This window comes from Erinaceus europaeus, chromosome 1 (assembly GCF_950295315.1).
Source record: "Erinaceus europaeus chromosome 1, mEriEur2.1, whole genome shotgun sequence".
In the NCBI taxonomy this organism is placed as follows: domain Eukaryota; kingdom Metazoa; phylum Chordata; class Mammalia; order Eulipotyphla; family Erinaceidae; genus Erinaceus; species Erinaceus europaeus.
The window spans coordinates 65,344,751-65,371,957 of NC_080162.1; the positions used below are offsets into that span (position 1 = coordinate 65,344,751).

The 27,207-nt window shown below is 37.0% G+C and overlaps 1 protein-coding gene across 17 annotated transcripts in view; it reads right to left on the reverse strand.

Moving 5' to 3' along the window:
• Window positions 1-1,912: 1,912 nt before the first annotated feature.
• The window catches only part of PLCB4 (phospholipase C beta 4), a 434,528-nt gene continuing 409,233 nt past the window's right edge, over window positions 1,913-27,207 (reverse strand). For 15 of the 17 annotated variants that reach the window (XM_060186547.1, XM_060186543.1, XM_060186539.1 and 12 more), the window contains 8 exons: window positions 23,172-23,287; window positions 21,291-21,366; window positions 18,486-18,661; window positions 15,494-15,595; window positions 9,362-9,419; window positions 8,774-8,860; window positions 5,633-5,669; window positions 1,913-3,461 (listed from right to left, as the gene is read on the reverse strand). In XM_060186547.1, the coding sequence (XP_060042530.1) occupies window positions 3,373-3,461; window positions 5,633-5,669; window positions 8,774-8,860; window positions 9,362-9,419; window positions 15,494-15,595; window positions 18,486-18,661; window positions 21,291-21,366; window positions 23,172-23,287 (741 nt within the window). In that variant the 3' untranslated portion in view covers window positions 1,913-3,372. The remainder of the gene's footprint in view (window positions 3,462-5,632; window positions 5,670-8,773; window positions 8,861-9,361; window positions 9,420-15,493; window positions 15,596-18,485; window positions 18,662-21,290; window positions 21,367-23,171; window positions 23,288-27,207) is intronic. The other 2 variants (XM_060186551.1, XM_060186550.1) reach the window with 1 other exon arrangement.

The window sequence follows — 27,207 nt, forward strand, 5'->3', positions numbered from 1 at the left end:
ACTTGCTTCTCCATGGAGATGGACGTGGGCAGGTCAATCCATACGCCCAGCCTGTTTCTATTTTTCCTTACGGTAAGGCTCGCTTTTCCAGATAGAAAGATGGGAGAGAAATAATGACAGCATAAAATTAAAGTGTCCTCCACTGAAGTGGAGGTGAGACTCAAACATGGGTCTTGAGTGTGACAAAGCAAGCAAACTATCTGAGTGAGCTATCTTGCCAGCCTTGGTCTGAGCATTTTAAAAGTAGGCTATGCTAAATTATGATGTTTGGTAGGTTAGGTGTATTATATATATTTCCTAGTCATGATCTTTCCAACTAATTTTTTTTTTCAGATCATAACTTCATCATAAATCAAGGGAAATTTGCATAAAATAATGGTTATAAACAATGGCATCACAGATCACAGGCCAGATGGAATGTTGTCTTTTTATGAAGCCTTTTATCTAACCCCCTCTCCCATGCTCCCCCCAAAGGGGAAGAACAGTGTACTTAAGGGAGAAATACAACCCTGCATAGACATTTTAATCAGTCACAAATGGACAGTTGAGTAACTTTCTAGATTGATATGAGGGAGAAAGGTTTAAGCGTTGAGATCCCAATGTATTGAGAAAATATCTTCGGGATGGGAGAAGTATAGAGAAAGCTAGATACATGTGTGGCCCAGTATATTGTAAGCTTGCTTTCTGCATTTAGAGCATAGCTCTCTATAAAAGATTGTAAGCTTTCTAGACAAACCACCATGACAATAGGACATGGCATCAGTAGCTGACTATTGGTCAGAGCTGGCATTTAAATAGACGGGTTTATGTAAAATCTCTAGGTCTTCCATAGCCCTCAAAGATCCAGAAGTTGTACTTATCCCAGAAGGATGTAATAAACTGAGCCCAGAGGGAGGACATGGTTGAATAAGTCTTCAAGCCACTCAAGTCGATGGGTTCACTGTGCAGGGCTGCAGTGGGGGGCAGTTAGGATTGTTTAATAGTGGGGATACCAGATAGATGTTCTCCACTTCTAGGACATGAGCTTCCCCTTAGACCCAGAGCACCTCTGGGGAAAGCAGTAAAAAGATCTGAATGGGAGGGAACTCTCTCGTAGGGGATTCAATTTTGAGGAAATTGCCTTTGAAATAAAATGTTAATCTTTTAAGCTGCAAATGACTGAGATACTTTCATTGGTAATATATATTTTTTTCCTTTTGCAATAGTAGCAATGAGAATTTGAGCACTTGATAAACTTCTGCTAGAAAATAAAGCGCCTTGTGTTGCACATTTTAATCCTACTACCAAGCAATCTTTTGCTGGATGGGCCTCAAAAAGTCACTGAAGGAAAGAAAAATTGGCTCTGAATATAATGCTGTAAAAAAGAAATACTTATGAAGGAGTATGAAATGTTAGAGAATAAATGATCATAAAAATGGGGAAACTCTCAGAAGTACTTCTGAAAAGCACAGGCAGGAGGAGGCAAGTGGAGTGTTCAGTGAATACATGCAGCATAGGGAGCTCAGCGCCCGGAAGAAGTCATCTGATGTGATGAGGCACTTGGAGATTTTGAAAAATGGCCATCTAAATGTGCTGCTATCTTAATAGCTAAACTACTTCTTTTTTTTTTTTTTTTTTTAATTTTGAAAGATAAGCAGTCTAATCCCATTGTCTTATAGATAAGAAACTATGGAACCATAGAAATTTCACAGAAGTCAGTTCAAATGATCCAAAGACAAAAAAAAAAAAAAAAAAAAAAAGCACACAGCAAGGAACCAACAAAGAGCTGTCTTATTTCATGTCGTCATCTTGTTAAAACTTGTTTGGGGCGGGTTGTGGGGGGGATGAATCACCTCCCATTAAAGGTAATGAAGAGATCACTTCTTGAAGAAAAGGAAAAAAAAAAAAAGACAAAATGTTTACTGACAAGTGCTTAGTGTATTTTGATTCTTTTTATTAGAGAAGTTGGAAGTTTAATTTCAACATTGATCGCAATATAATTTTCTCTGCTTTGTTCAGAGGAACACACAGGATCAATTTGTACAAGCATATATAACAATTCAGTTGGTGTTTTGAGTCTTAAAATCAGTAATCTGATTAGTTCTAGACTACCAGGTTTCCATGCACTCCTCTCAGCTTTGGTGGCATGGCTTGATTCCCAGCAGAATAGTTTTTCATGCGCTGTCTGCAATACAACTACAGCAGGCTTAAGGACCATGCAGATTAACACGGTAGCAAATTGTTTTGATATTTAACAGACATAAAAAGGTTATTTCCTGATATGAAATTCTGAAAATCTGCATAAATATTTTTTGTGTAAAATTAAATTAGTTATGTATTTTTTTCGAAACTAGATCTTGAAGTATCAAGAATGCCCACATAATTCATATACACATATATATAGAGACTTTTTCTTTATACTAAAAGTCTGAATAGTCAAATTATATTCTGTGCCATACATCTATTTAACCAGTATTTATTCAGCATTAGGTTAACTGTGTCTGTATGAGTTAGTCTTTATCGGTGCTTGTGCATCATGCAAACATAGTTCTAGTATTCCTGTTAACTAATCTCGTTATGTGGCAATACTTAGATGATTTTGCTCTATAACAGTGTGAATTAAGGAGTATAAATATTTTATACATGGTCACATTTACAAACGTTTGCCAATCACCACTTCACAATCTGTATGTTATAATAGTGAATTGTAATATCTGGAACCGGCAGAAGCAATTCCTATGAAGCAACATCATATGTAAATCTTTTGTTGTGCCTAACAGAGTTATCCTTTGAGCGCTGATGGATTTTGGCACAGACACACTGTTCTATTTTTCTATTACTGTAATAATTTCCATGAATTTTATAGGAAATTCATTTCTTATGGCATGATAGAGACATGGCACTTACTGATGAGGTAACTTGGATGTAGAAAAATTCTTCAAAATTACTTGTCAAGCAGATCTCTGTTTCTGCTGATGGATTCATAGACAGAGTTTTTTTTTTTTTTTCCTAGTGCATGCACTTGCCATTAAACTGCTAATGCACTGTTTTTGCTGCAGCTCAAACATGTCCTAATGCATCACAATGCAGAATTGTGAACATCAAGCTCATTTACTTGTGATGGTATTTTATAGCAAACATGTTTCAGTTGTATTATCAATAGCTAAACTCTGCCTTACAGGAATAGAAAGAAATTTTTGTCAATTTGTGGCTACTTTTGGTTGGTCAAGGAAATTCAACACTTAAAATGTTAAATAGAAGTATGTAAGTTTCTGTGTTTTTCTGGGAACTTCTTGTCTACACATAAAGGAAACACAAAAGACAATGGTTTTTCCATGGAATTGTGTTGAAAAGTTTGGGAATGATCTTTTGATGCTGTGTGGACTGGCTGCTTCAGTTTGCATTTTGGAGTTTCAGACTATTGTTGCTGGTCTGCGGTCCATCTCGGCTTCCAATTTCACCATCTGCTGTATCTCCTTCGCCTGTAACATCAGAAACATGGTCTTATGTATTGCAATCCTGTCCTGAAGTCAAGTAGCAACCCTGGTCCCTCTTCTACAAATCTAATGCTGTCACTATATTTTTGTTATTCAAAGTGTGGTCCATAACCTAACATCTCCTAGGACCCTGTGAGAAATGTAAAGTCTTAAACTCTACCCCATAACTACTGAATCAAAATCTGTATTTTAACAAGACCCCCTAGGGCATTTTTATGCACGTTAAAGTTTGAGAAGGACAGGTCAACACAGTGCCAGAAAAATAATGTGAAAACATTGAGCCAGTCATTCAAAACTGAAATTATGTCACATTAAAATGGCTGATTCAGTTTTTACAAGTTGACAGGTTGCCTTGAATGTTTATAGAGAATTTGACCACTTTGAAAATAAAGTTTCTTGTGTACAGTTTATTCACTAATATTGTGAAACATAATATAAAAGGTGATTTCCTGTGAATCTAATGATGGAGAAGTTTAGATGGAAGCATATTTCACTGATATGATTGGAACACACTATTAAATTGTTATATCAATGCCTAAGGCCATCACTATGAGCTTTCACAGCCTTGGGTTTATTAACTTATTACAGAATATCACAGAAATAAACCATGGTGAATTCAACCTCATAAATAAAGACTTCCACAGCATATTCAAATGATTTGGGGGATGGAGAGGAGGCAGAACATAGAGGTATATTCTGCTGACAAATAATCACTTGGCAATGTAAGGAAAATCAATCGATTTGTTTTAATTTTGAATTTAAAGTTGAATCTTGGATGCTTCTTTCTGTTCAACCCAATACAAGGATATTTTAGCAGAACAAGAAAGCCATCTTTTCCTTTTTTTTTTTTTTTTTTAAAGTGATATGTTACTTTTAAATAGACTGTTTCAAGAATGGAAATGTGGATATATAGTATCTAACTCTGATGAAGACACTGGAGTACTCTTATGTTACAATGTATGTCTGCTTAGGCATTCCAACTATATGGTAAGCCAGTAAGAGGGTGTGACCCATGCTGTAGATCATCTAAATGTCCCAGATGATGTCCTCGTAGAAATTTAGTTAGCTTCATGGAGCATACAGTGATTATCTTGTCATTATTTTAAATTGTGGCTGTAGGTTTCACTTCGGTGAGGATGGATAAAATAGTAACAAGGATTGATACTTTTCTGCTTAAATTTGGGATGACTGGCTCCCTCTACTCAGATATATATCTTTAGTTCAGAAATATAGTAATACTCTAATAGAAAAATGAAGAAATGAAGAAAATATACAAACATGATACTATGACACAAACAGTATTTGTAAGAGATGACAGTGAAACAGTCTCAGCACTGGAAATTAAATAGTTTTATTTTGGGAAGTAGTGAAAAAAAAAGACTTCCTTACTCTTCTCCCCTTTTAGCATTTAAAGGCAATATGGAATACAACATAAAAGTAAGAATTATGTAATATTAGAGGCTTATTTCAAGAGCCTGATTTCTCTTATGAACAAAGCTCCAGTTTGTGATTATAGTCCTGGATGATATGAATAGTGTCTACTTGAACTCTCAAAACTTTCCTTGTTTGGACAATATATTCACATGGCCACTTTACTTATGAGGGGTGATTAGAGTCCTTGGCAGACCAAATGTTGCAGAAAGCACAACCAGAGTCACCATATCACAACTCATTACACAAACACATTTTCTGTAGTTGGACTATCACTTCCGTCATCAAAACCCACCAAGGAACTATTAGTGGTGTGATTTAAAAACTATTAGTGGTGTGATTTAAAAACTGAAGTTACTATCAATGTGTGTGAAATATGTGGCTCTGTGACTCAAAGTCTTAGATGTGGCCACTTCAAATGACAAACATGTCACTATTTAACTAGTCAGGCTGTGTTTTTACTAGTATGATTTAGGTTTCCTAGGACTGCAATCAGAAAAACTGGCTCCAATTCCATCAGAAACAATTTTCTAAAGGCTAGGGCCATACTAATTTGAGTATTAAATCAGATTAGTCAAGCATAAAGTAATCAAAATTTTAAATCTGAGCACTTGAGAGACTCAATAGTTATAACCAAATACAAAGCATAAATGGAGTTTTACCAAAAGTAACTGACATAGACAAGAAGGAAAGCAATGACTTGCTTATCCAAGTTTCAGTCCTACCTTGAGTTTGGGACACTGCATGACAGGATTTCAACAGCTGTTTGTACAAAAATAGTAATGTCAAAATTGAGTCATACATACAAAACAAAGAAAAGAAATGAATTCTGAAGTGAATTTGAGACATGAATGCAAAACCATATAGAGAAAAGCAAAAATCTAAGGATAAAACATGTATACACCCATCAGTGACAAACTTCCCCCAAGTTGATCTCAACAGAAAAAAAGAAAAAAACAAACAACCAATGCCTATTAGCTCAGGCTATGCATCTCTCCTGTAGCAGGGAGTAGAAGACCCTGCCTTCAACGAGACTCCTCACCTATATTTACTAGATAACAGGACTGATGACAAAAATCAATTTTTAAAACTTGGGTGTGACAGTAATGGAGCTGTTAAGGTTTGAAATGATACAAGTCAAGACAGATGAGATACTGTGTAGCCGAAAGGTCTATGGGAAAACTTACTAACTAGGAAAATAAAATCTCTGACCTTTGAAATTTTAAATATGTGATTGGCTGACCATGGAGGCAAGGTCATAGAGTAGGCTCCAGAGGTAGCACAAATATATATTAAAACTCGAGTTCTTTTTTTCTGCCAGTGCTCTCAGCACTGGTCTAGCTAATTAAGTAGGTAAACTCTATTCTTAGCTTTTGGAATTAGCATTAGTTGGAAAATTGTTATTGAGAGTTTGGAATTTTCTAGATTCAGAGAACTGTCTTCAGTCAAGTAAATATTTAAATGGTTATGAACAGAGCTCTTCTACATGGTTCTAGACTTGCCTGTTATGAGGGAAAAATGGGGTCACTGTATCTTTTCTATGGTGTCTAAGGCAGTGTTGTAATAGGATGACTATACTGAGAGCTCTCTGATATATAAATTAAAAAGTTATTAGAAAGGGCTGGAGCTGAATTAACTGCCAAACAGATCGGGTCTGCACAGCAAAGTATTAACACAAATCCCAATTCTACATGTTAAAAGCATCACAGTGATATCTTGAATTTCTTTTTATTGAATCCCATTAACTCTTCATCAAATTTCAAACCTTCTCATATTCTGTGATTCCCTAAATTTCTATGACTCACAGTGGTACCAACTGTGGGTGGCACACATTACTTGTGACATATCAAAAGGCATTGTGTAAGTTTTTAGAACAAAAAGTCACTATCTTCCAAATATGAAAAAACAACACAGCTGTCATTAACCCAGTATTTGAACACAAAAACTCTGGCATGATTTAAAATGGTCAATATGACTTTTTAAAAATTATGATTCTTGGCTCAAAACCTAAAAATCACTAGGTGACTGTATTCTCTAGCTCTGATATGCACCACTATTGGAGTGATGGGTAATTTTTAGCACATTTACATTCTTTAGTCAAACTTGTTGCTAAGCAACACAATAACTTCTAAGTAGTTTCTTAATTTAGTTAATTAAAACATAACAGTGTATTATCTTTATTGTGCCTTTTTCTAAGGCATCCATAGCCTATCATTGAAGAGAATTCTCATACTGAGATGGTAGCTTTATCTTTATTTCTATTCCATCCTCCCCATCCTCCTACCCCCTAGAGCTTTCTGAGAAGTGATTTAAGACAAAATCTATAAGTAGGGAGTTTGGACTAGAAGGCAGTGTATCTATGAATTGGATTTATTGGTTAATAAACATTTGTTTTCCTCTTTGGGGACTGGTGGATCATTCATGAATAGGATCAGTTATTGGAAAAGGAAATGTGAAACATAACTCAGAAATATGTTGCTGAGTAAGATTCTGACCACTAAAAAGCAGAGTGTCTAAAACTAGAAGCTGGAATTCTTTGTTAACCAATTGTAAACCACACTCTCCCAAAAAATATATTTTAAGGCTTTGTTTCACTTTCTCAAAGGTGGTTTTTTTTTTAAATATTTATTTTATTTATTTATTCCCTTTTGTTGCCCTTGTTGTTTTATTGTTGTAGTTATTATTGTTGTTGTTGGATAGGACAGAGAGAAATGGAGAGAGGAGGGGAAGACAGAGAGGAGGAGAGAAAGACAGACACCTGCAGACCTGCTTCACCGCCTGTGAAGCGACTCTCCTGCAGGTGGGGAGCCGGGGTTCGAACCGGGATCCTTATGCCGGTCCTTGTGCTTTGTGTCACCTGCGCTTAACCCGCTGCGCTACAGCCCGACTCCCTCAAAGGTGGTTTTTAATGTAATTACTACTTAACTGTTTTTCAGTAAAACACATTTACTGTTAAACAGAAAAATACTTTAAATATTAGGATTGTTTTGTACATGGGAGAAAATCGGAAAAAATGATATATTGACAACAGAATGAGAATATGTCTCATCAATCCTCTTTATAGTTTCCAGATTAAAATTATCTAGAAGTACCAACTTCCAAACTAGTTATACTTAAAGGGTGAAATTTGAAATAAACAATCAGAAACTTATCTGAGGGTCAGTTTGCTATAAAATCTAGAGATATTTTCATCAAACTGAAATAAGACTGTGGATGGTTGATGGGCTACAGTCCATATATTGTGCTCTGGGTAAACACATTAATCTTTATTTTGATAGATGCTCAATGGCATAAGTAAATATCTGGATTCTGGATAACTTTATTTGTATATTTTTTAATTTAATATTTTGCCTTGTTGGGAAAAAGGACCAAAATAATGACATATCCTTAAAAGTGGTTTGTAGAATTATAATGGCTTACGCCTTTAGGTATAGTTTGTATACCTTAAGAAGGAATTACTTCTTAATTAGCTTCATTTTTGGATAGAGATTGAAAATAGGTGGTTTCTCTCATTTGCTTTCAAACATAGTTTCCACCTTGCAAATTATAAAACTCTAAATGAAATAGGAGAAACAATGTGTAACTTATCTTTTCCTCTCAGTAATGTCATTTTTAGAATTCCTACAATCTATTTGAATGATGGCTTTTGATTTTTTCTCCTTGAATGATGCCTTTCCCACCTCTGCTTTCAGATGAAATAGGGAATATACAGTAATATGTGGCACATTTTCTAGTCACCTTCCCAGGTCACTACTTAGGCCACTTGCTTTAAGAAAGGGGCCACTGTGGGAATTAACATATATCTCTCAAAGTTCACTTTAGAAGCATACCAACAGCCATCATTTTATGTCTTTTAGGTAAAATACCTGTTCATTCTGTTTCTCTAGGAATTCTAGGTGTTCAAGCTGGACTTTTTTCAACTGATCCATTTCTTTGGACTGTTTCATTGCGAGCTGTAAACAAACAAATAAAACAAAACAAACAAACAAAACTGCATGAACTTTGGTTCATAATCTTTTCCATAATGAAGATAATCTGATTTTTATTTGGGTTGTAATCTTAACATTTATGGATGAAGGAAGACTGCTAAATTTACAAATTAAGTTAAAGGAGATGATAATAAAAAACAAAGAAAAATAGCCTTTAAATTTGGAGAGTTTAAACTCCTAATTCCTACTGAGAAGATTTTTTTCCTGCCAAAATCTTAGGAAATAATAGAGTTGTCACATAAAATTATAACCTGACTTCATTTGTTGTATGTTGCCAAAAAATTACCTCAAAGATTTCAGTGAAAGATTACATTAGCTTTGAAAGGAGCAGAGATGATGCAAAGCTTAATGCACAGAAAAATCGAATTAAGCAAATTAGCTAGAAGCCTGATATCTAACTATAAGTTATTATCCCTAGGCTTTCTTAAAAAGAAAAAAAAAGACAAGAAAATTAAAAATACTTACTCTCTTTCTTTCTTCCAGGAACTTTTTAGTGTTGCTGCTGTTTAACTCCCTGACTCGCCTAAAAGTAACAGGTATAAATAAATATTGGTATGACATCAAGAGGAAGTAATATGATATTAAATAAAAGTGATATTCCATTTAGTTATCTGGATATCACTTCCTTTTCTGATTTTTATTGTGGAGATTTTAATCATGAAATGTACAGAGGGAAATAATCTGTGACCAATCATTCTGATTAGATGTCTATCCAAAGATTATAAAACAGTAATTTGAATTTCTGTGTTCATTGATATACTATTTATTTATAGCAGTCAAGATAAAGAACAATCCATACAGTCAACGACAAACGAGTAGATAAAGAGTATATGTACAGGGGCTGAGTCAAGATGGCTGCATGAGAGGACACCTAGGCTGACTCTCCTTGAGAAATCTCTTCAAATCCTGGCATCTCTGAATGGAAGCTGGATTTCCAGGCCAGTAGAAGAGAAAACACAGAGGAGGGGACAGAGAGAAACCATGGTGGAAAATTATAACCAATTTATAACTTGGCAAAAGGGTGCTTGGAAAGGACAAAGGCTAGCTGAGCATCCTCAACCCCATTCCGTAGCACAGATTTATTTGAAAAACAGGAACAACCAGTTAGAAAGACCCTATGTAGAGAAACTACTCTAGGCAGACTCCAGAACTGAACTTTACCTTTTGTAAGAACACAGAGGGTATACCTATTATCTTGCTTGACTTGAATTGAACAGAAGATATCCTTGAGCAACTTGGCAGGATGACCAGTCTGCCCACTGAAACTGGCAGCCACCCCTTCAACTCAATCTGTCACTCACAATTGTAGCAGATAACTGCAAAAATTAGTAGTTTGGGAACTTAAGGAGGCTTTATCAGACCAAAATCCTACACAACTGTGAGAGTATACATGTTCTATTAGTTTGTTAATTCCTTATCTGGCTCCTCTTCTACTTGCAACAATTGCCTGTTTTTTACTTTCATTTTCTTTTTTGTTTTACTTTTGGTTTTTTTTTTTTTTTTGGGGGGGGGGGGAATGTTTGTTTTGATTCTTTTTCTTCTTCATTTTTTGTAGCTATTATTTTCCAGTCATCTATGTCCCTCTTCAATTTGAACACAGGAACGTTACCACAGATTTTCAAAAGGTAGTGGTGTCACCATTAGAACAACAGCTCTAGCCACTCCTGAGACATACCATAAGGTCACTGGCACCAGAGGTCCAGGAAACAACAGGCCAGAGGCCACCTCACACTAAATCTGACAGCAACACTCAGGGCACAAATTTCAAAAGACACCAAATATAATGGTCAAACCAAAAAGGACCAATGCAGCAATGAACCAGGACTGAAGCCCAGAAAAAAAATCTCCAAAGCTAGAAGCAACTAAGAATGAGGAAAACATCCAAACATTAATTGATGCATTAGTCATAGTAGTGAAGAAAGCTTCTAAAGGAAACACTACCATAAATGGGAAAACAGCCAATAAGACTCTGACAGAAAACATAAACTAGAGAGCTAAAAGCTGAAATACCTAAATTAAGAGCCCAACTAGCTGAACAAACTAATACTGTGACTGAACATGGTAACAAAATAGCTGAACTACAGAATAAAGCTGAGGGAAGTAAGAGCAGAATAACTGAGACAGAAAAATAGAGTTAGCAAGATTGAAAATGAATTAGAGAAAACTAACAAAGAAGTAAGAGAAATATAAAGAGATTAAAATACACTGAAAATATAAACAGAGACATATGGGATGACCTCAAAAGAAGTAATATATGCATTATTGGTTTATCAGATGAAGAAAGAGAGGAAAGAGAAGAAAGCATACTACAGGAGATAATAGAAGAGAACTTCCCCACCCTAAAGAACAGAAAAGACAGAAAGACCGAAGAAGCCCAGAGAATCTCAAACAGAATTGATTCAGACATACATTCACTAAGACGAATCATAACTATAATGAATTGGAAGAATTAACATAATCAAAATGATTACCCAGAGCCTTATACAAATTTAATGCAATTCTCATCAAGGTCTCATTATTATTATTTTTGTTAAAGCAGAGAAAAATTGCTACAAAAGTTCATCTTGAACCAGAAAATACCTAGAATCACCAAAACAATCTTGAGAAAAAAGGAACAGAACTGAGGCATCACTTCTCAGATCTCAAACTGTATTATAGGGCCACTGTAATAAAAACTTTCTGGTACTAGAACAAAAATAGACACACTATCCAGTGGAATAGAATTGAGAGCCCAGAAATAAGCCCCAAGCACCTGTGAGCATCTAATTTTTGACAGCGGAGCTCAAACTATTAAATGGAGAAAGGAGAGTCTCTTCAACAAGTGGTGTTGGAAAAATTGGGTTGAAACATGTGGAAGAATGAACTGAACCACTTCATTTCACCAGACACAATAAACTCTATTGGAACACAGGTAGTGGTGTTCATAATAATAGAACATTGGGATGTAACTAGCATATGGCTGATGAACACAATTAACATGCAGTTGACAGTCAGCCTAGAAGTTAAGCGATGGATTTAGGCAAATCCACAAGGAGTTGCTGGTATGTTGAAAGTGATTTAAGCACTAGCCTGCTATAAGTTTTTCTCTGTTCCTGTGAATTTAGCTGCAACTCTCTTCTTTCTGTATTCTCTACCTGCTCTCATCCCCAAGGATCACTTCTCCTAGGACCTGTAAATGTGGAGCTCAGCTCTGATAAAACTAACTTAAAAGACTCATGCCTATATGGCCATAATGACTAACCCATATTTGCCCTATTGCCTATTTTGCTGTACCTAAATAATATTGTATGGTACCACTGTACTGTAATGTGATAAACCTTGCATTTGTTTAAACCCGACCAAACCTCTGTTCTGAAAGTCTTTTTATTTTTTAATTACTATGAAACTAAAAATGAATCATGGACCTAGATGTTAGACTAGAAGCTATCAGATACTTAGAGGAAAATATTGGCAAAACTCTTTTCCATCTAAATTTCACAGAAATTTACAATGATACAAACCTAATTAAAAGGAAGACAAAATAAAAAAGAAACCCATGGGACTATTTCAAATCATAAAGTTCCTGCATAGCAAAAGAAACCTTCAACCAAGAAAAAAGAAGCCTTAGAGATGGGAGAATATCTTTATATGGCATACATCAGACAAAAGGTTAATAACCAGAATATACAAAGAACTCATCAAACTCAGCAAAACACAAAAGAACAAAAAAACCCAAATGACCCCATCCAAAAATGAGGAGAGGATATGAACAGAATATATGCCAAAGAAAATATTCAAAAGTCCAACAGATACGAAAAAAATGCTCCAAGTCATTCATTGTCAGAGAAATGCAAATAAAGATAACAATGAGAAACCACTTCACTGCAGTGAGAATGTCATACATCAGAGATGATAACAACAAATGATAGAGAGCTTGTGGGGGTAAAGATATCCTCCTGCACTGCTGGTGGGAGTGTAAATTAGTCAAATCCCTGTGGAGAGCACTGTGGAGAACTCTCAGAAGGCTAGAAGTGGACCTACCTCACTTAACATAATTTCTTTAAGCTCCATGGAGAACTCTCAGGAGGCTAGAAATGGATTTACCTTATGACTTGGTAATCTCATTCCTGGGGATATATCCTAAGAAACCAAACACACCCATCCAAAAAAGACAGATGTATACCCATGTATACAAATTGTTCATAGAAGAACAATTTGTAATAGCCAAAACCTGGAAGTAATCCAAGTGTCCAACAACAAATGAGTTATTATATATATAATCAGCTATTAAAATTAATGAATTCACTTTCTTCACCTAAACTTGGATGGAGCTTAAAGGAATCATGTTAAGTGAGATAAGCCAGCAAGAGAAAGATGAATATGAGATGATCTCACTCATAGACAGGAATTGAGACATAAGATCAGAAGGGGAAACACAAAGTAGTATTGGGAGTGAATCTGGTGTATTGAACCAAAGTAAAGGTCTTTGGGGGAGGGGAGATTTTGGGTCCTGTTGCATGATGGTGGAAGAGAACCTAGGTGGGGGGCAGAGTGTTTTGCAGCAAACTGAGAAGCATGTATCAACAACTGTATTTATAGTTAACCATAAACTATTAATCCCCCAATAAAGAAAATTTTAAAGATTATATGTGTATATATAATTATATGTATATAATTACTTGGCTATAAGAAATTAATCATATTTGTGACGTCATGGATGGAGTTGAGAGTATTATGCTATGTGAAATAAGTCAGAAGGAGAAAGACTAATATTTGGTGACCCGTAGGTGGTATATAAAGAAACAAGGCAAGGAAACCCAAACAGCTCTTGGATTCTGACTGTAATACCCAGTTATCAGTGTGAAGAGCAAGATCAAAGTGAGGAGTGGGTCCAGTGATCTGAGAGATTTAATAGCTTGTTGGTGAGTGTGGTGGGTAACAAAAACTTGAAGAAGTTTGAAACTGAATCGTAAAAATAAATACAGTGCTGCAAAGAAGCATTAAGTTAACTGAAGAAAGAAAAGAAAATTTCTCTAGAGTGATTCAAATGGTATGCTAAATGACTTGAAGCTCTAAACTTCATGCTGATATTCCAACCACAACAGGTTATCTTTACTCTGCATTTTTGGGAGATACGAAAGAATTTTTTGTGGAGGTCATGAACTTTAGGTACTACTACTACTAGTGTTTGCCCTTCTTCCGTAGCCCGTCAACAGCGTCAGGTTGAGCCTGATGTAAAGTTTCGAGACCTCCTTTGAATCAACAATGAGTGTCATTTGTATCTCTTAAAGATATTTTTCCCCTTCAAATTGAGATGACCTTGGTTACTATCTTCTGCATGCCATGTTTTATTTCTCCAAGAGGAGGAATCCTGTTGTGCTTGACCACTGGTGTGTGAATACAAGTTCTTAAATATGAAACAACTGATACAGGGGCATTCTCAGAGGTTTCCAGAGGCAGAGAATGATGGATAGCCACTCCTAAGATTTTCAGAATAGACTTTCCCAAGATATCATTCTAGCATGAGGATTACCATGAGTTAAGATTAATCGAGGCCCCACAGACTCAAAGAGAAACTTTTACACTATTAAATATTTAGAAGGATGAAAATTTGAGTATAATCCAGGATAAGGAATTTTAGCAGAAGTTCCCTTTCCATCAAAGAAACCCAGCTATATGGCAAGACAAACATTTAATGACAGAATATCTGGTCATCACGAATCTCAGTTCTCTCTTCTTGAAGACTCAGACTCGTACCCTATTCTCCTTGTCTCCTTCCCTAATTCCCTCCCTCCTTCCTTCCTTTTTGGTTAGATACAGAAAGAGTGAAAGAGACAACAGAGCCAAAGCTTCATTTATTGTGGTGGAGCCGGGCTCAAGACTGGGTCACACTCATGATAAAACAGCACACTATCCAAGTAAACTATTTTGCCAGACCCAGATCCTAGTTCTTAGCTTAAGAACCCAGATCCTAGTTCTTAGCTTACCCTCAATTTACTTGACTGACTTTAGAATCTGTATCCATGTAGATTTTCTAAACATGCGGCTAAACGTGTTCTTTCATTCTACCTGTCTGATGTCAACTGAACTGCTCAACCAGTCCAAGAGGAAGCTGGAGGAGCAGTGGGAACATTACTTCTTTGGCCCTACAATGAACTTCACACATGAAGATGCTATTGGTGATCACTGGAAGCCATGTGCTATTAACTTACTCTCTAGGTTAACAACTGGTTGCTCTCTCAGATCCCCTTGTAATGGCTTTTACTAAAGGGCTGGCACCTGGGGCTTTCTTGGGCGTTCACACAAACCTTCTTCAATCAATCCTTGGTGGCCAGTGTTAGACTAACTCAGTGGCACAACCCTAGCTCAGAGAGAGACAGGTTTGTGGTGCAGTTTGGACTCCACAGAGGGGGCTCGAATACGGGTCCTCACCCATGGTAATGTGTGCACTCAATACGGTGTGCCATCATCTGTGCCCCAAAACAGAATTCTTTTCTAAATCTCCTAAGGTTTTTGGGGTCAATAATGTTGAGTATGTTTGTGTTATACACATAAAAATGTTGTCTGTCTTCAGATCCATGCTAACTAAATTCCCACTGTGAGCATTCCCAAGCTTACCGTTCTCGTTCTGCTTTGTTCTTGATGGATTTATCTTGGCTGATGGCTTTACTATTTTCCATAGAAATCTTAGCCTGATGTGCTCTCATTTCCTTGCTTTCCCTATGTATTAAAGTAAAAGGGTAGGAAGAAGTGGGGAGTTAGTGTTTGGTAAGTACAAAGTTTTAGTTGAAGAAGATGAAAAATTTCTTGAAATGGATGCTGGTGCCAGTCACCATAAATCTGCATGGACTTAATACTACACACTTAAAAAAGTTAAAGAGTACCTTTATATTATGAGTGTTTAACTGCAATTTAAAAATGAAAAATAAAACATGAAATCTACAGGTAACAATAGAACTAGTTGTGTTTCTTTCATTATCAAGCTCATTGAGTTATTTGGCATTGTGTAAAGAAGAGGAAAGGAGTCTCAACTATGTGGTTATTTCTTCCTGAGAGCAGTGCATTATATAAAAGTGATGATCTTGGAAGATGAGGCATTAGTTTTATCCAGGAAATACAAGGATTTTCTAGTTTCGTCTTATATTACTTGTGATCAGATGGCACGGGGCAAAAAGAGAGTGGAGGGAGAGAGGCGGGGGAAGGAGAGATAATGTTCTAATTCTTATAAAGTGACCTTCCTGTTTTCTAATAGTCTGTGGGAATGAAGGAGACCAAAGGATTCAAAGAAGCACAGAAAATAGGAAAAATACTTACTGGTCACTGTGTGGAAGCATGACATATTCCATATATTTTAATGATGTATACATTGAAGATATATAATTTGTAGTACTAAGATAAATATTGTTAGCAGTAAACCCCCCCACCCCGAAATCTGTGGAGATCTTCTTTAAGTGCTAAAGTAATGCCTAGATCAAGGAGTGAAGTTATTTGAATAGTATTTGTACCACAACTAACGGGATAGACAACAGTGAAACGATTTTTAAATTTATTTTAAACACCATAATTATTCAGTCAGTTAACATAAAGTATAAGTATACTTTAAGTATAATAAGTATATGTATTTTTCCTTCCACTTTATAGGAAGTTTAATGGACAGTTATTTACATGTGATGGTGGAAAAAGACCCGAGTTTGGAGTTACAGTGTTTTGCAAATATATGTCAATCAAAGGGAGATGAGAAGCTAACTGTTCTTTAGTTAGCAATGTAAGGGCCCAAAACTCAAGGTGATATGTAAAAATTCCGAGGCCCCAAAAAAATGTCTCTTTAAATTTTCTATAACTTGTTAGTATATTAGCCATTTTTTTACTGATTCATTTGACAAATTAACAATAAGATGTTTCTGACAAGAGCTAAGTAAAAAAAATTTAAACCAGGTATAATAATTGTACTGGTAAAAAAGGTCCAAACACAGGATATTTCAGAAAAATATCAATATCTCCATTGTTCTGAAAAATATTTCTGCCATGCATTTATTTTTTTTAAGGTAAATAATTAGGTTATAGTCTCTTCAAATGAAGTATTAAATAAAGCAGATAGTAGTTTATATATTTTTTGATAGTCCCTACTATTATAGGTTACTTGTTTATTTTATTCAACTACAAAACAAATTAGTAAGGGCCTTATCCTGTGAAGTATCTTTGAACAAGGGTAAAGACCTACATTTTGGTATTGTAGCAATGATCACAAAGCAGAGTGATGGACAGACTTTACAATGTACTCAATCAAGAGCATTTTCAAAGGGCGAAGATACTTCTGATCCTATACAACTAAGTAAAATGCTTTTAAACATTTTTAGACAGAGAACAGAGACACAGGGAACAGAATAATTGCCTCAAATAAAATTGGCTGAAACATTCCTCCTCCTCTCTCTCCTCTTTGTACCCCTACCCCTCTTGTTCTTTGTCTCATCAGTCAGCTTTCCATCTTTCCCACCAGCTCTCTAGCCAGGTAATCCTGGCTGAGTAAATGTAAAGCAAGGACTGCCCAGGTGAGGCTTCTTTCTTCTGTCTTCTTCCTTCCCTCTATTCCTTTCTTCCTCTTTCCTGGATTATAGGACAGTTGTTAACACATGGGTACAATCTCTCGGCTCCCTATGACAAGTATCTACGAAACACTCCCATCCCCAATTTAGGTCCTTTTCCACCATCATGCACAAGGACCCAGAGCCCCCTCCAGCTCTCTCCCTTCCTCTCCTCTCCTCTCCCACAGTCCTTTGCTTTAGTACAATTCACCAAAGCCAGCCCAAGTTTTACTTTGTGTTATCCCTTTCTGTCCAAAAGTCCAGGCTTAAAGTTTTCTTTCTTAACTGCCTTTCCCATGGGGAAAGATGCCTTACCTCTTTGCTTGAAGCTCTTGTAAGCAGACCTGAAACAGACTGACCCCAATCCAGTACTTTCTGTTCTTAAGGTATTACTGATTCTTTGAAAGATTAGAAGTTTAGAAATGTGACCAGAGTCCTGAGACATTAGTTAATGGCTGGAGGCTTATAAGCAGGAGGGCCCATCTTAGGTTCTGGCATCACATTTGATGGTCTCTCATATTAATGACTGAGTTTATGTTATTTATTTTTATATTTTATTTATTGATTATATAAAGGCAGAGAGAAATCGAGAAGGAAGGAGGAGATGGAGAAAGAGAGAGAAAAGGAGACACCTGCAGCACTACTTCACCACTCGCAAAGCTTTCCCCTGTAGCTGGGGACTGAAGGCTTGCACCCAGGTCCTTGAACATTGTAATATGTGCACTCATCCAGGTGTGCCACTGCCTGCCCACCCCTTCTTTGATTTTTTAAAAAAAATAATAAATGTGGCAAGATAATATCTATCCTACACTATCTGTTATTTTACCTAACTTTAATGTGAGTGTAATACCAATAATCCCTTTGACGGCAGAGGTAATTTCTTAGTTTATCTTGCTCTTATCAGTTGTATATTGATGTAAAGGCTCAGTGTTATAAGCCAAGTTGATTTCACTCATTATCAAGGCTCACAGAAACACAGAGTCAAAACAAAATTATGAGTTTTCTCTGGAGATGGCTAGCTCCCCCACCTGTCATGGGACAGTTTCAGCTGCTGGGTTTGCTGCTCGTGAGCGTTGATTAGTAGTTTTCTCAGCAACTCACACTGCTGGCTGAGGTGTAGGTCCCGGATTTCTTGTTCCTCGGCACTGTGGGTGTTGATCATTTCTGACCACTCTTTTGTGTGCTGTGCCACAATCTCTTTGACCTGCGTAGGAAAAAGGGAGTAGTGCCACCTGGAATTCTTATGGGCAGGTATGAACTGAAAGGACAGTCAGTATTTCAAATCTCAACCAATTTACTTACTGATTCAGTGGACACGACAGCCTGGAAAAAGATATACAATAATCCATAGGAAGCCATTTATTAAAATGCACTACTCACTTTGGTTCTCCATATTTAACTCTGATTGCCAATTCCTTGACTAGCTTTTCTCAACACTGATTTGCTTGGGCCTTTGGCTCCTTTATAAATACCATCAGAATTTCCTTCATCCCTTCATGTTTTTCTAGCTTAACTTGCTCAATGTCAGAGACCTGAATATATATCTGTATGTTTTCTTATTCCTGGATCTAAGTTACTGTTTTCAACCCTAATAAATGATGTGGCAAAAAGCTTTCTCCTCCAGGTATCCATACTCTTTGCAATAGGATTTAGTAGCTCTTCTCATCAAGAGGTAAAATCTGCTTCATCAGCTCTTTTAATCTGGCTAACTTTGGACTTGCTTTAGCCAATAAGGATGCAGCAAATGCAATGTAAGAAGAAACCTGGAGAATGTTTCCCCCTTTTGCTTTGCTTGGAACCCTGAAGTGTCCCTATGATTGAATCTGGACTAGCCTAAAGGAAGGTGAAAGGTCATATAGACAAAAGCAACCATCTGATAGCTGAGTGAGGTCATTAATTCCAGCTGAGTGTGGACACATACGTGAGCCTATTAAAATCAATAGAAGAATCACCTAGTTCAAGCTAGCCCATGTTTTGACTCACTGAATTGTCAGTTGATGAATCAATCAGTTGTAGTTGTCTTAATTTTTTGGCAACGTATATCATGCAGCAAAAACATATGGATAGAGTTGCCATGGTTTCTAATGTCTTGTTCATGGAGAGCAGTTAAAAATCATGGCAGGTTGCACAAATTCTCAAGCTTTCCAGTTAAGAAAAGAGAAAAAGTGAGGGACTACACTCAAAGACACATAGTACACAATATAGTGTTGACCACTGCACACAGCAGGTCCCTGGACTGGGTTACAGAGCTGTGTGTAGGCACATGGAGGGATGCTGACTGGCTGGTTTGACCAAAAGCTATATGGCAGTTCTTTTTCTCTTACAATTACTACTATTGGGAGAAGTATTTGGAAACCCCTCCTTCCTACCACCCTGACTCGCTTTTACCATTTTCTGTGTCATTTGGGAAATATGAATCCATTAGGCATATCTCCTAGAATAACAACTTTTTTTTCTTTCACTCCAAACTTCCATTGCACTGTGGAAGAGTTACTCAAACCCAATTTGGGTTGTCTTCTGTGATGTCTTTAAAATTACTTTAATAGGGAGCTATGTTCTGTATTTCATACAACTTTTCTTTTTCAGTCTATTTGTTTATTATTTCACTTGATGCCTTTGGGGAAGAACATAGATATTGTTAGCATATTTCTATAAGGAAAGACACAGGAGCTAGGCGGTAGCACAGCGGGTTAAGCGCACATGGCGCAAAGCGCAAGGACCAGTGTAAGGATCCCGGTTCGAGCCCTTGGCTCCCCACCTGCAGGGGGTCACTTCACAGGTGGTGAAGCAGGTCTGCATGTATCAAAAAAAAAAAAAAAAAAAAAGAAAGACACTCCATAAAATGGCTCTTCTTCTTCTTCTTTTTTAAAATCTTTTTATTTTTTTTTTATTATTGAATAGACACAGAGAGAAATTGAGAGGGGAGGGTGAGATAGAAAGGGGGAAAGACAGAGTGATATCTGCAGCCCTGCTTCGCCACTTCCTCTGCAGGTGGGGACCTGGGGCTTGAACCTGGGTCCTGGGAACTATAATGTGTGCACTTAACCAGGTGAACCACTGCCTGGCCCTGAAAATGGCTCTTCTTAAAGCCTGTGAGTCATATGTAATCCCTTGGGTTCCCTGACTTTCTTTATATTGTCACCAGGGTTATTGCTGGGGTTTGGTGCCTGCATGGCGAATACACTATTCCTGGTAGCCATTTTTCCTCCCCCCACCCTCATTTTTATTAGGTAGGACAGAAAGAAATTGAGAGGGGAGAGAGACATTGAAACACCTTCAGTATTTGCTTCACTGCTTATAAAGCTTCCCCCCTGCAGGTGGGGAGAGAGGACTCAAACCCAGGTACTTGGGCATTGTAACTTATGTCACTTAACCAGGTATGCCACTGCCCAGCCCTTGGATCCCTTGACTTTCTAGGTCCCAGTTTATTGTTGCTTTCGATTTATACTACATTCACATATTAAAAAAAAATTACGCCCTGGGGCTGGACCTAATAGGCCTCACTAGCAAAAGATAGAGACAGGCTGGGAGTATAGATTGACCTGCCAATGCCCATGTTCAGCAGAGAAGCAATTATAGAAGCCAGACCTTCCACCTTCTGCACCCCATAATGATCCTGGGTCTATGCTCCCAGAGGGATAAAGAATAGGAAAGCTTTCAAGGGATGGGATGGGATATGGAACTCTGGTAGTGGGAACTGTACCCCTCTTATCTTACGGTCTTGTCAATATTTTTATTTTATAAATAAAATTTAAAAAATAATAAAAAAATTAAAAAGTAAAACAATTAGTATCTTCTGCAGTTTGGTGTTGTGAAAATAAGAATTTTCTTACCTTAGATTTGTGATCTGATGTTAGTGTCTGGATTTTAATTTCAGTTTCTTTTTTCATTTCAAGACAATTATTTCCTCTGAAAATAGAAAAGTCACAAATGCATGACAGACATTAGATATCTTCCTATCCCCACAGGCTTTGCTACAAAGCTTTTTGATGAAGACAATTTGCTTGTCAAACATGGGATGCCATGGCTCATTGGACAGCATCAGTTTTTCTGGGAATAGAAGCATACCTTACAAAATCACGATATCATGATTATTCAATTCAACCAACACACAAAGAGATACTTTGAACATAACTATTATCTCATTGCCAGAGTTTCCATTTTGGTTCCTGCTCTTCTTCAATCTATTTTTCATTTATTCAAGAAAATATTTTGGGAGATGAAAATGGAAAGTAGGTCCTCGGATTACAAGGGACTATTGTATGCTTTCATGTTGGTTGTAAAGCCAAACTTTTGTCTTTTACACATGCCAGCAAGGAAGAAAAATTTTTGGTACCCAGGGCTAATTTTTGCTTTGTATTCTTTTGTGAATAGGGAATGTTTATTAGGCAACTGCTTACTAGCCATTACTGCTTATTTCAGTAATTTCTTTCCTCTTGAAATATCCATATCATTTCTGAAACCAGAAATGGTTATAGGCTTTTGTTTTCATATGCTCTGATTTATGGTCCATGTCAGAGGCTTCATGATATTATCAATTTAAAGTAATATTCAGAGATGCGTTATTCTAAACACGGCAGGTCTTTATAAGTCTTCAGTAGCTAACATGAGCATATTTGCCTTCTGTTTGTTAGTTAGTTTGCTTATAGCATTGGGGAAAACAGCTCCTGGTTTAATTTTAGACACAATCCTTTGCAGAAAATGCAATGATAGGTCTCATTCAATAGTCTTTTCTTTTTTCTTTTTTTTTTTTTTTTTTGCCTCTAGGGTTATCACTGGGGCTCAGTGCCTACACCATGAATCCACTGCTCCTAGAGGCCATCTTTTTTCTTTTAAACTTAAAAAAAAAATTTCTTTATTTATTTATTGGATAGAGATAGCCAGAAATCTAGAGGAAGGGGGTGATAGAGAGGGAGAGAGACAGAGAGACACCTGCAACCCTGTTTCACCACTTGCAAAGCTTTCCCCTGCAGGTGAGGACCTGGGGCTTGAACCCTGGTCCTTGTGCATTGTAATATGTGTACTCAACCAGGTGCGCCACCACCCGGCCCCCCATCTTTTTTCCATTGTTGTTGTGGCTGTTGCTGTTGGATAGGATAGAGAGAAATTGAGAGAGAAGGGGAAGACAGAGAGGGGGACAGAAAGACACCTGCAGACCTGCTTCACCACTTGTGAAGTGACCCCCATTGAAGGTGGGGAGCTGGGGTCTCAAAGTGGGATCCTTGCATGGGTCCTTGTGCTTCTCACTATGTGCACTTAATCCGGTGCACTACTGCCTGGCCCACCCAATAGTCTTAATATGTTGGCAAATGTTAAAGATGTATGTAGTATTAAAAATGAAGACAAAATTTTCCCTCTGATACGTCACTCAAGATACTTATATTCTGGCTATACAAAGTGATTTCTCTAATTTCAGATTTTCCCAATTTTTGCTTGCTTTTGCTTTTCGTTCCTTCCCAACCTAGTTCACCTTGCAGATAACTGAACATGCAAGAGATACAATGTCTTCAACCAATAAATGCAGAATGCTTTTCCAATCTAATTCTATCATTTCCTTCAGCAGAACTGAATCTCTGATGTTACAAAAATAATTTTAATTGACGAAAATGGAACAAGGTTAAGTTCTTTCTTAACCTAAACCGAAGTTAAAATGTGAATAAAGACACAGCATTAAAAAGACAAAAAGGCTTGCAGAAGTAAATAAACAGTATTACCCTTTCTTCTTCATTGCCTTCTCTAGAATTTTCTCATGCGTTGACTTCTCTTTGTCATACTGTGCCACAATTTTGTCAACTTGTGTGCAATGTAACTTCTGCATGGTACTGTGCTCCTGAACAAAGACAATTTGCAGTTGTAAGTGGGACTTTTTGGAGTAGCTGAAAAACTTTACCTCTCTAGGGCTAGCACATTCTTCCCAGAGCCTTGATTTGAAAATAAAAATGTAACAGTGTCTAAGAGTAGGAAGGAATTCCAATTTCTTGTGAACACAAGAATTTCTTCATACTTAATGTAATGAACATGGCCATATCAAAAGGCAGCTTTGCCTACTTCTGGGTAGCACCTGTCATCCCCAGATCATTTCTGCTACACATGTATGTCACAACAAAACATTCATCTACCCATGTATGTTCTGTTGCCTGAGATACCAAAGTAAGCTACCAAGCCACCCACATATTTGTCTTTAAATATCGAAGTTCAGAGCTATATTATTTATTCTTTTACAGGTTGAATATAACCACTTGCCATGTGACATAGCTTCTAACTGTTGTGTGCATTTTGTGAAGGTCTTAATACCATCACTACACAAAGAGAACTGCCATTGTGGACACTATCAGCTGATTTCAAATCCTCATCAATTGATATCTTACCATTTTATTTTTTCTGGATACTTTTGTAAGGATAACAGAGTACTCAGAAACTGTCTACCAGTTTTACAGAAATTTAAAACATTTTCCAATCTGCTTCATTCAATCACTGAACATGGGGTTACAGTGTTTTAGAAAATTAGTATTCTTTATAGTTATTATTTCTTCTAGGTATTTCAGTCATAATCAGTGACTTATCTGAAATTAGCTTTTCTTAGCTGTAACAGTTCTCAAACAGTGGGCATTAGTCCTTTTGGTAATAGCCAACTTAAAGTCACAACTGCTGTGTTATGCTTGCCTTACTCTTGAGAAAGTTAAATGATCTGTGATGATATTTATAACTGGAACAGATAGGTATTATTCAGATAATATAAGCATCCTCAGAGACTTATTTTCTCTTGCTTACTTACTTTATTTATTTTAATTTAAAAATTATTTATTTATTTTCCCTTTTGTTCCTCTTGTTATTTTTTATTGTTGTTGTAGTTATTATTGATATCGTCATTGTTGGATAGGACAGAGAAAAATGGAGAGAGGAGGGGAAGACAAAGAGGGGGGAGAGAAAGAGAGACACCTGCAGACCTGCTTCACTGCTTGTGAAGCAACTCCCCTGCAGGTGGGGAGCTGGGGCTCGAACCTGGACCCTTACTCTGGTCCTTGCATTTCGCACCACGTGCACTTAACCCACTGAGCTACCGCGTGACTCCCCCTCTTGCTTACTTTAAAAGAAGCTAGTAACTTAATTAAAATCCAATTTGCTTCACATAATAGGCCCAGCTTAAAGCACATCCAAGTCATGAATATCTTCAACAAATTGAGAAAATAATTAAAAAAATTTTTTTTTTTTTGCTTATAAGCATTATCACTGGGGCTAGGTGCCAGCAGTCCTGGTGGCCATTTTTATAGAAGGTTTTATAGAGAGTTTATTGTATTTTCTCTTTTCTTTCTTTCTTTCAAACTGTTAATGGAATTTCACTGCTGACTTTTTCAGATACAGAGATACCACATACCAAAGCTTCCTCCAGTGCAGTGGGAGTTTAAATCTCTGTTGTGTGCATGGGAAAGCAGACACACTATCCAAGTGAACAATTTTTTCTAGTTCTAAAGCAAAGATTTTGATTGACTAAGAAAATAGTCTGGTGAATTTATTTAACCCTATCATAGATGAGAAATTCAGCTCTCTGTAGTAGAGTGATGCTCATTATGGAATTGATTCCAGTTTACAGGATATTTTATACAAGAGCAAAGCAAGTTTTCTTTATTCGAGGCATAAACTTTGGTACAAAGCAGATGCTCAATAAGTAGACCTATTTTAGTTCAACTGTCTTGGGAGTTGGGAGGGTGGAATACAGAACATTGGTTGTGGATGTGGTGTGGAAATATACATTGTAATCTTACTGTCTTGTAGCATCCTATTGGTAATCAATAAAAAATGTTAAAAAGTACACATATGCCTTATGAGTAAAAAATAAATATGGAAAGTAGTACAAGGAGCTGAAATCTGGTCCCAGATCAATCAATAGTAGTTAAGTGGTTTCAAAATTCAAGTGTGAATTCCTTCCCTTCCCTTCCTTTCCTCTTTTCCTTCTTCCCTCCCTCCCTCCCTCCCTCCCTTCCTTCCTTCCTTCCTTCTTTCCTTCCTTACCTCTTTCCTTCCTTCCTATTTATTAAGTGTTCAGAGCAGGAGGCAGGAGATGGGTTAGCCAACATACTACATACTTGACTATGTGCAAGGACCTGGATTTGAGCCACCCACCAGCAATGGTAGCACCATGTAAATAGGAAGCCTCATGAATGGCAAGTGCTGTGGTGTCTCTCCTCTCTACCTCTACCTCTCCCTCTCTGCCTTTCATCCTCTATCTGACAAAAAAAAAAAGGCACCAAAAATAAAAGTCAACTGGGAGCTGTGGAATTATGTAGAAACAAAGTTCCAATGAAGCCCTGGTAGCAAGAAAAACAAGAAAAACTTAGTAAAATCCATTTATTTAACCTAACTTGTAGACTAGTTACCAGCTGCATATGCATGTGATGTATACAGAAAACATATAAAGTATTAGAAGCACATGGAATTAAAATGACTACAGCCAATACAATTAACAAGAAAGCTGGTCTTAGAAAAAGTTGTGTGTCTCTCTCTGCTTAAAATTTTATACCAACATGATAGCTACTAATTAATGGCTTTCACAATGGAACAAAAAAAATCCTATTTACTGAATCTTCTTAGGTCATGGGGGTCAATTCCCAGCTTCCTGATGCATATAATGGCAAAGGCAGGAAATGATCACTTGGTCTAATGTAAGCCAGAAGAAGAAGGATAGATACCAGGTGAGCACAGTCATAGGTAGAATTTAAAATAAAGAGGAAAAAAAAAAGGAAAATGCAGAGTAAAACTGAGACTAGCCGTGGTCTACTGCAGCAGAGCCAAAGTCTCTAAAGGGAGAAATGTGACTGTTTTTGAAGGGAGTTAGAGACCCAGTGCAGGATGGTGGCGGAAGGCTAGAGTTAGTGGTAGGAGAGGTGCACAGAGGACAGAAGAAAATGCACTCATGTGACAACTGTCTTGTAAGTCATTGTTTTCTCAAAAAATGACTAGGAAATGCAAGTAACAGAAATAAAATTTATTATGGATTTTGTCCCATTTTGTTGCTCACTAAATCATGGCATGCTGTGAAAGACAGTCTTTTATTTTTAATTAATTCAGATCAAGTCCTAAAATTAAATGTGCTGACCAGAATTCAGTCTTAATTGGGATATCACCAGTCAGCGACCTTTGCAGGTGGTAGCAGTGCTTACGTCTTTCTACTTCATAACAAAGTTGTAGATTTATTTATTGATTTCTTACTGTGAATTGCAATGGGTGAATTTATAGTCCTAGTGTTACCAGTCAAATTACTTGAGAGCAAAGGAAAAGCAAATTTCCATTAATACCTTCACTGAAATGCTACATCTTAGTTTCTCAGGCACTTTATGGACTCTTCTAATGGTCATATTGCAAATTGGTTGACAAGAGATGACATCAGTCTCTAGTTGCTTCTGTTTTGATTTAAATGATTTTTTTTCCCTTTTATTTCCACTTTACTGTGGCTTTACCACTCCAGGGTCTTTTTTTTTTTTTTTTTTTTTTTTCCTTCAGGGTTACTGTTGGAACTCAGTGCCTGCACTGTGTATCCACTGCCCCTGGAGGCTATTTTTTCCCTTTAGTTGCTCTTGTTGTTTATCATTGTTATTATTATTATTGTTGTTGGATAGGACAGAGAGAAATCGAGAGAGGAGGGGAAGACAAGAAAGGGGGAGAGAAAGATAGACACCTGCAGACCTGCTTTTCACTGCCTGTGAAGCGACCCCTCTGCAGATGGAGAGCCAGGGGCTCACTGGCATCCTTGTG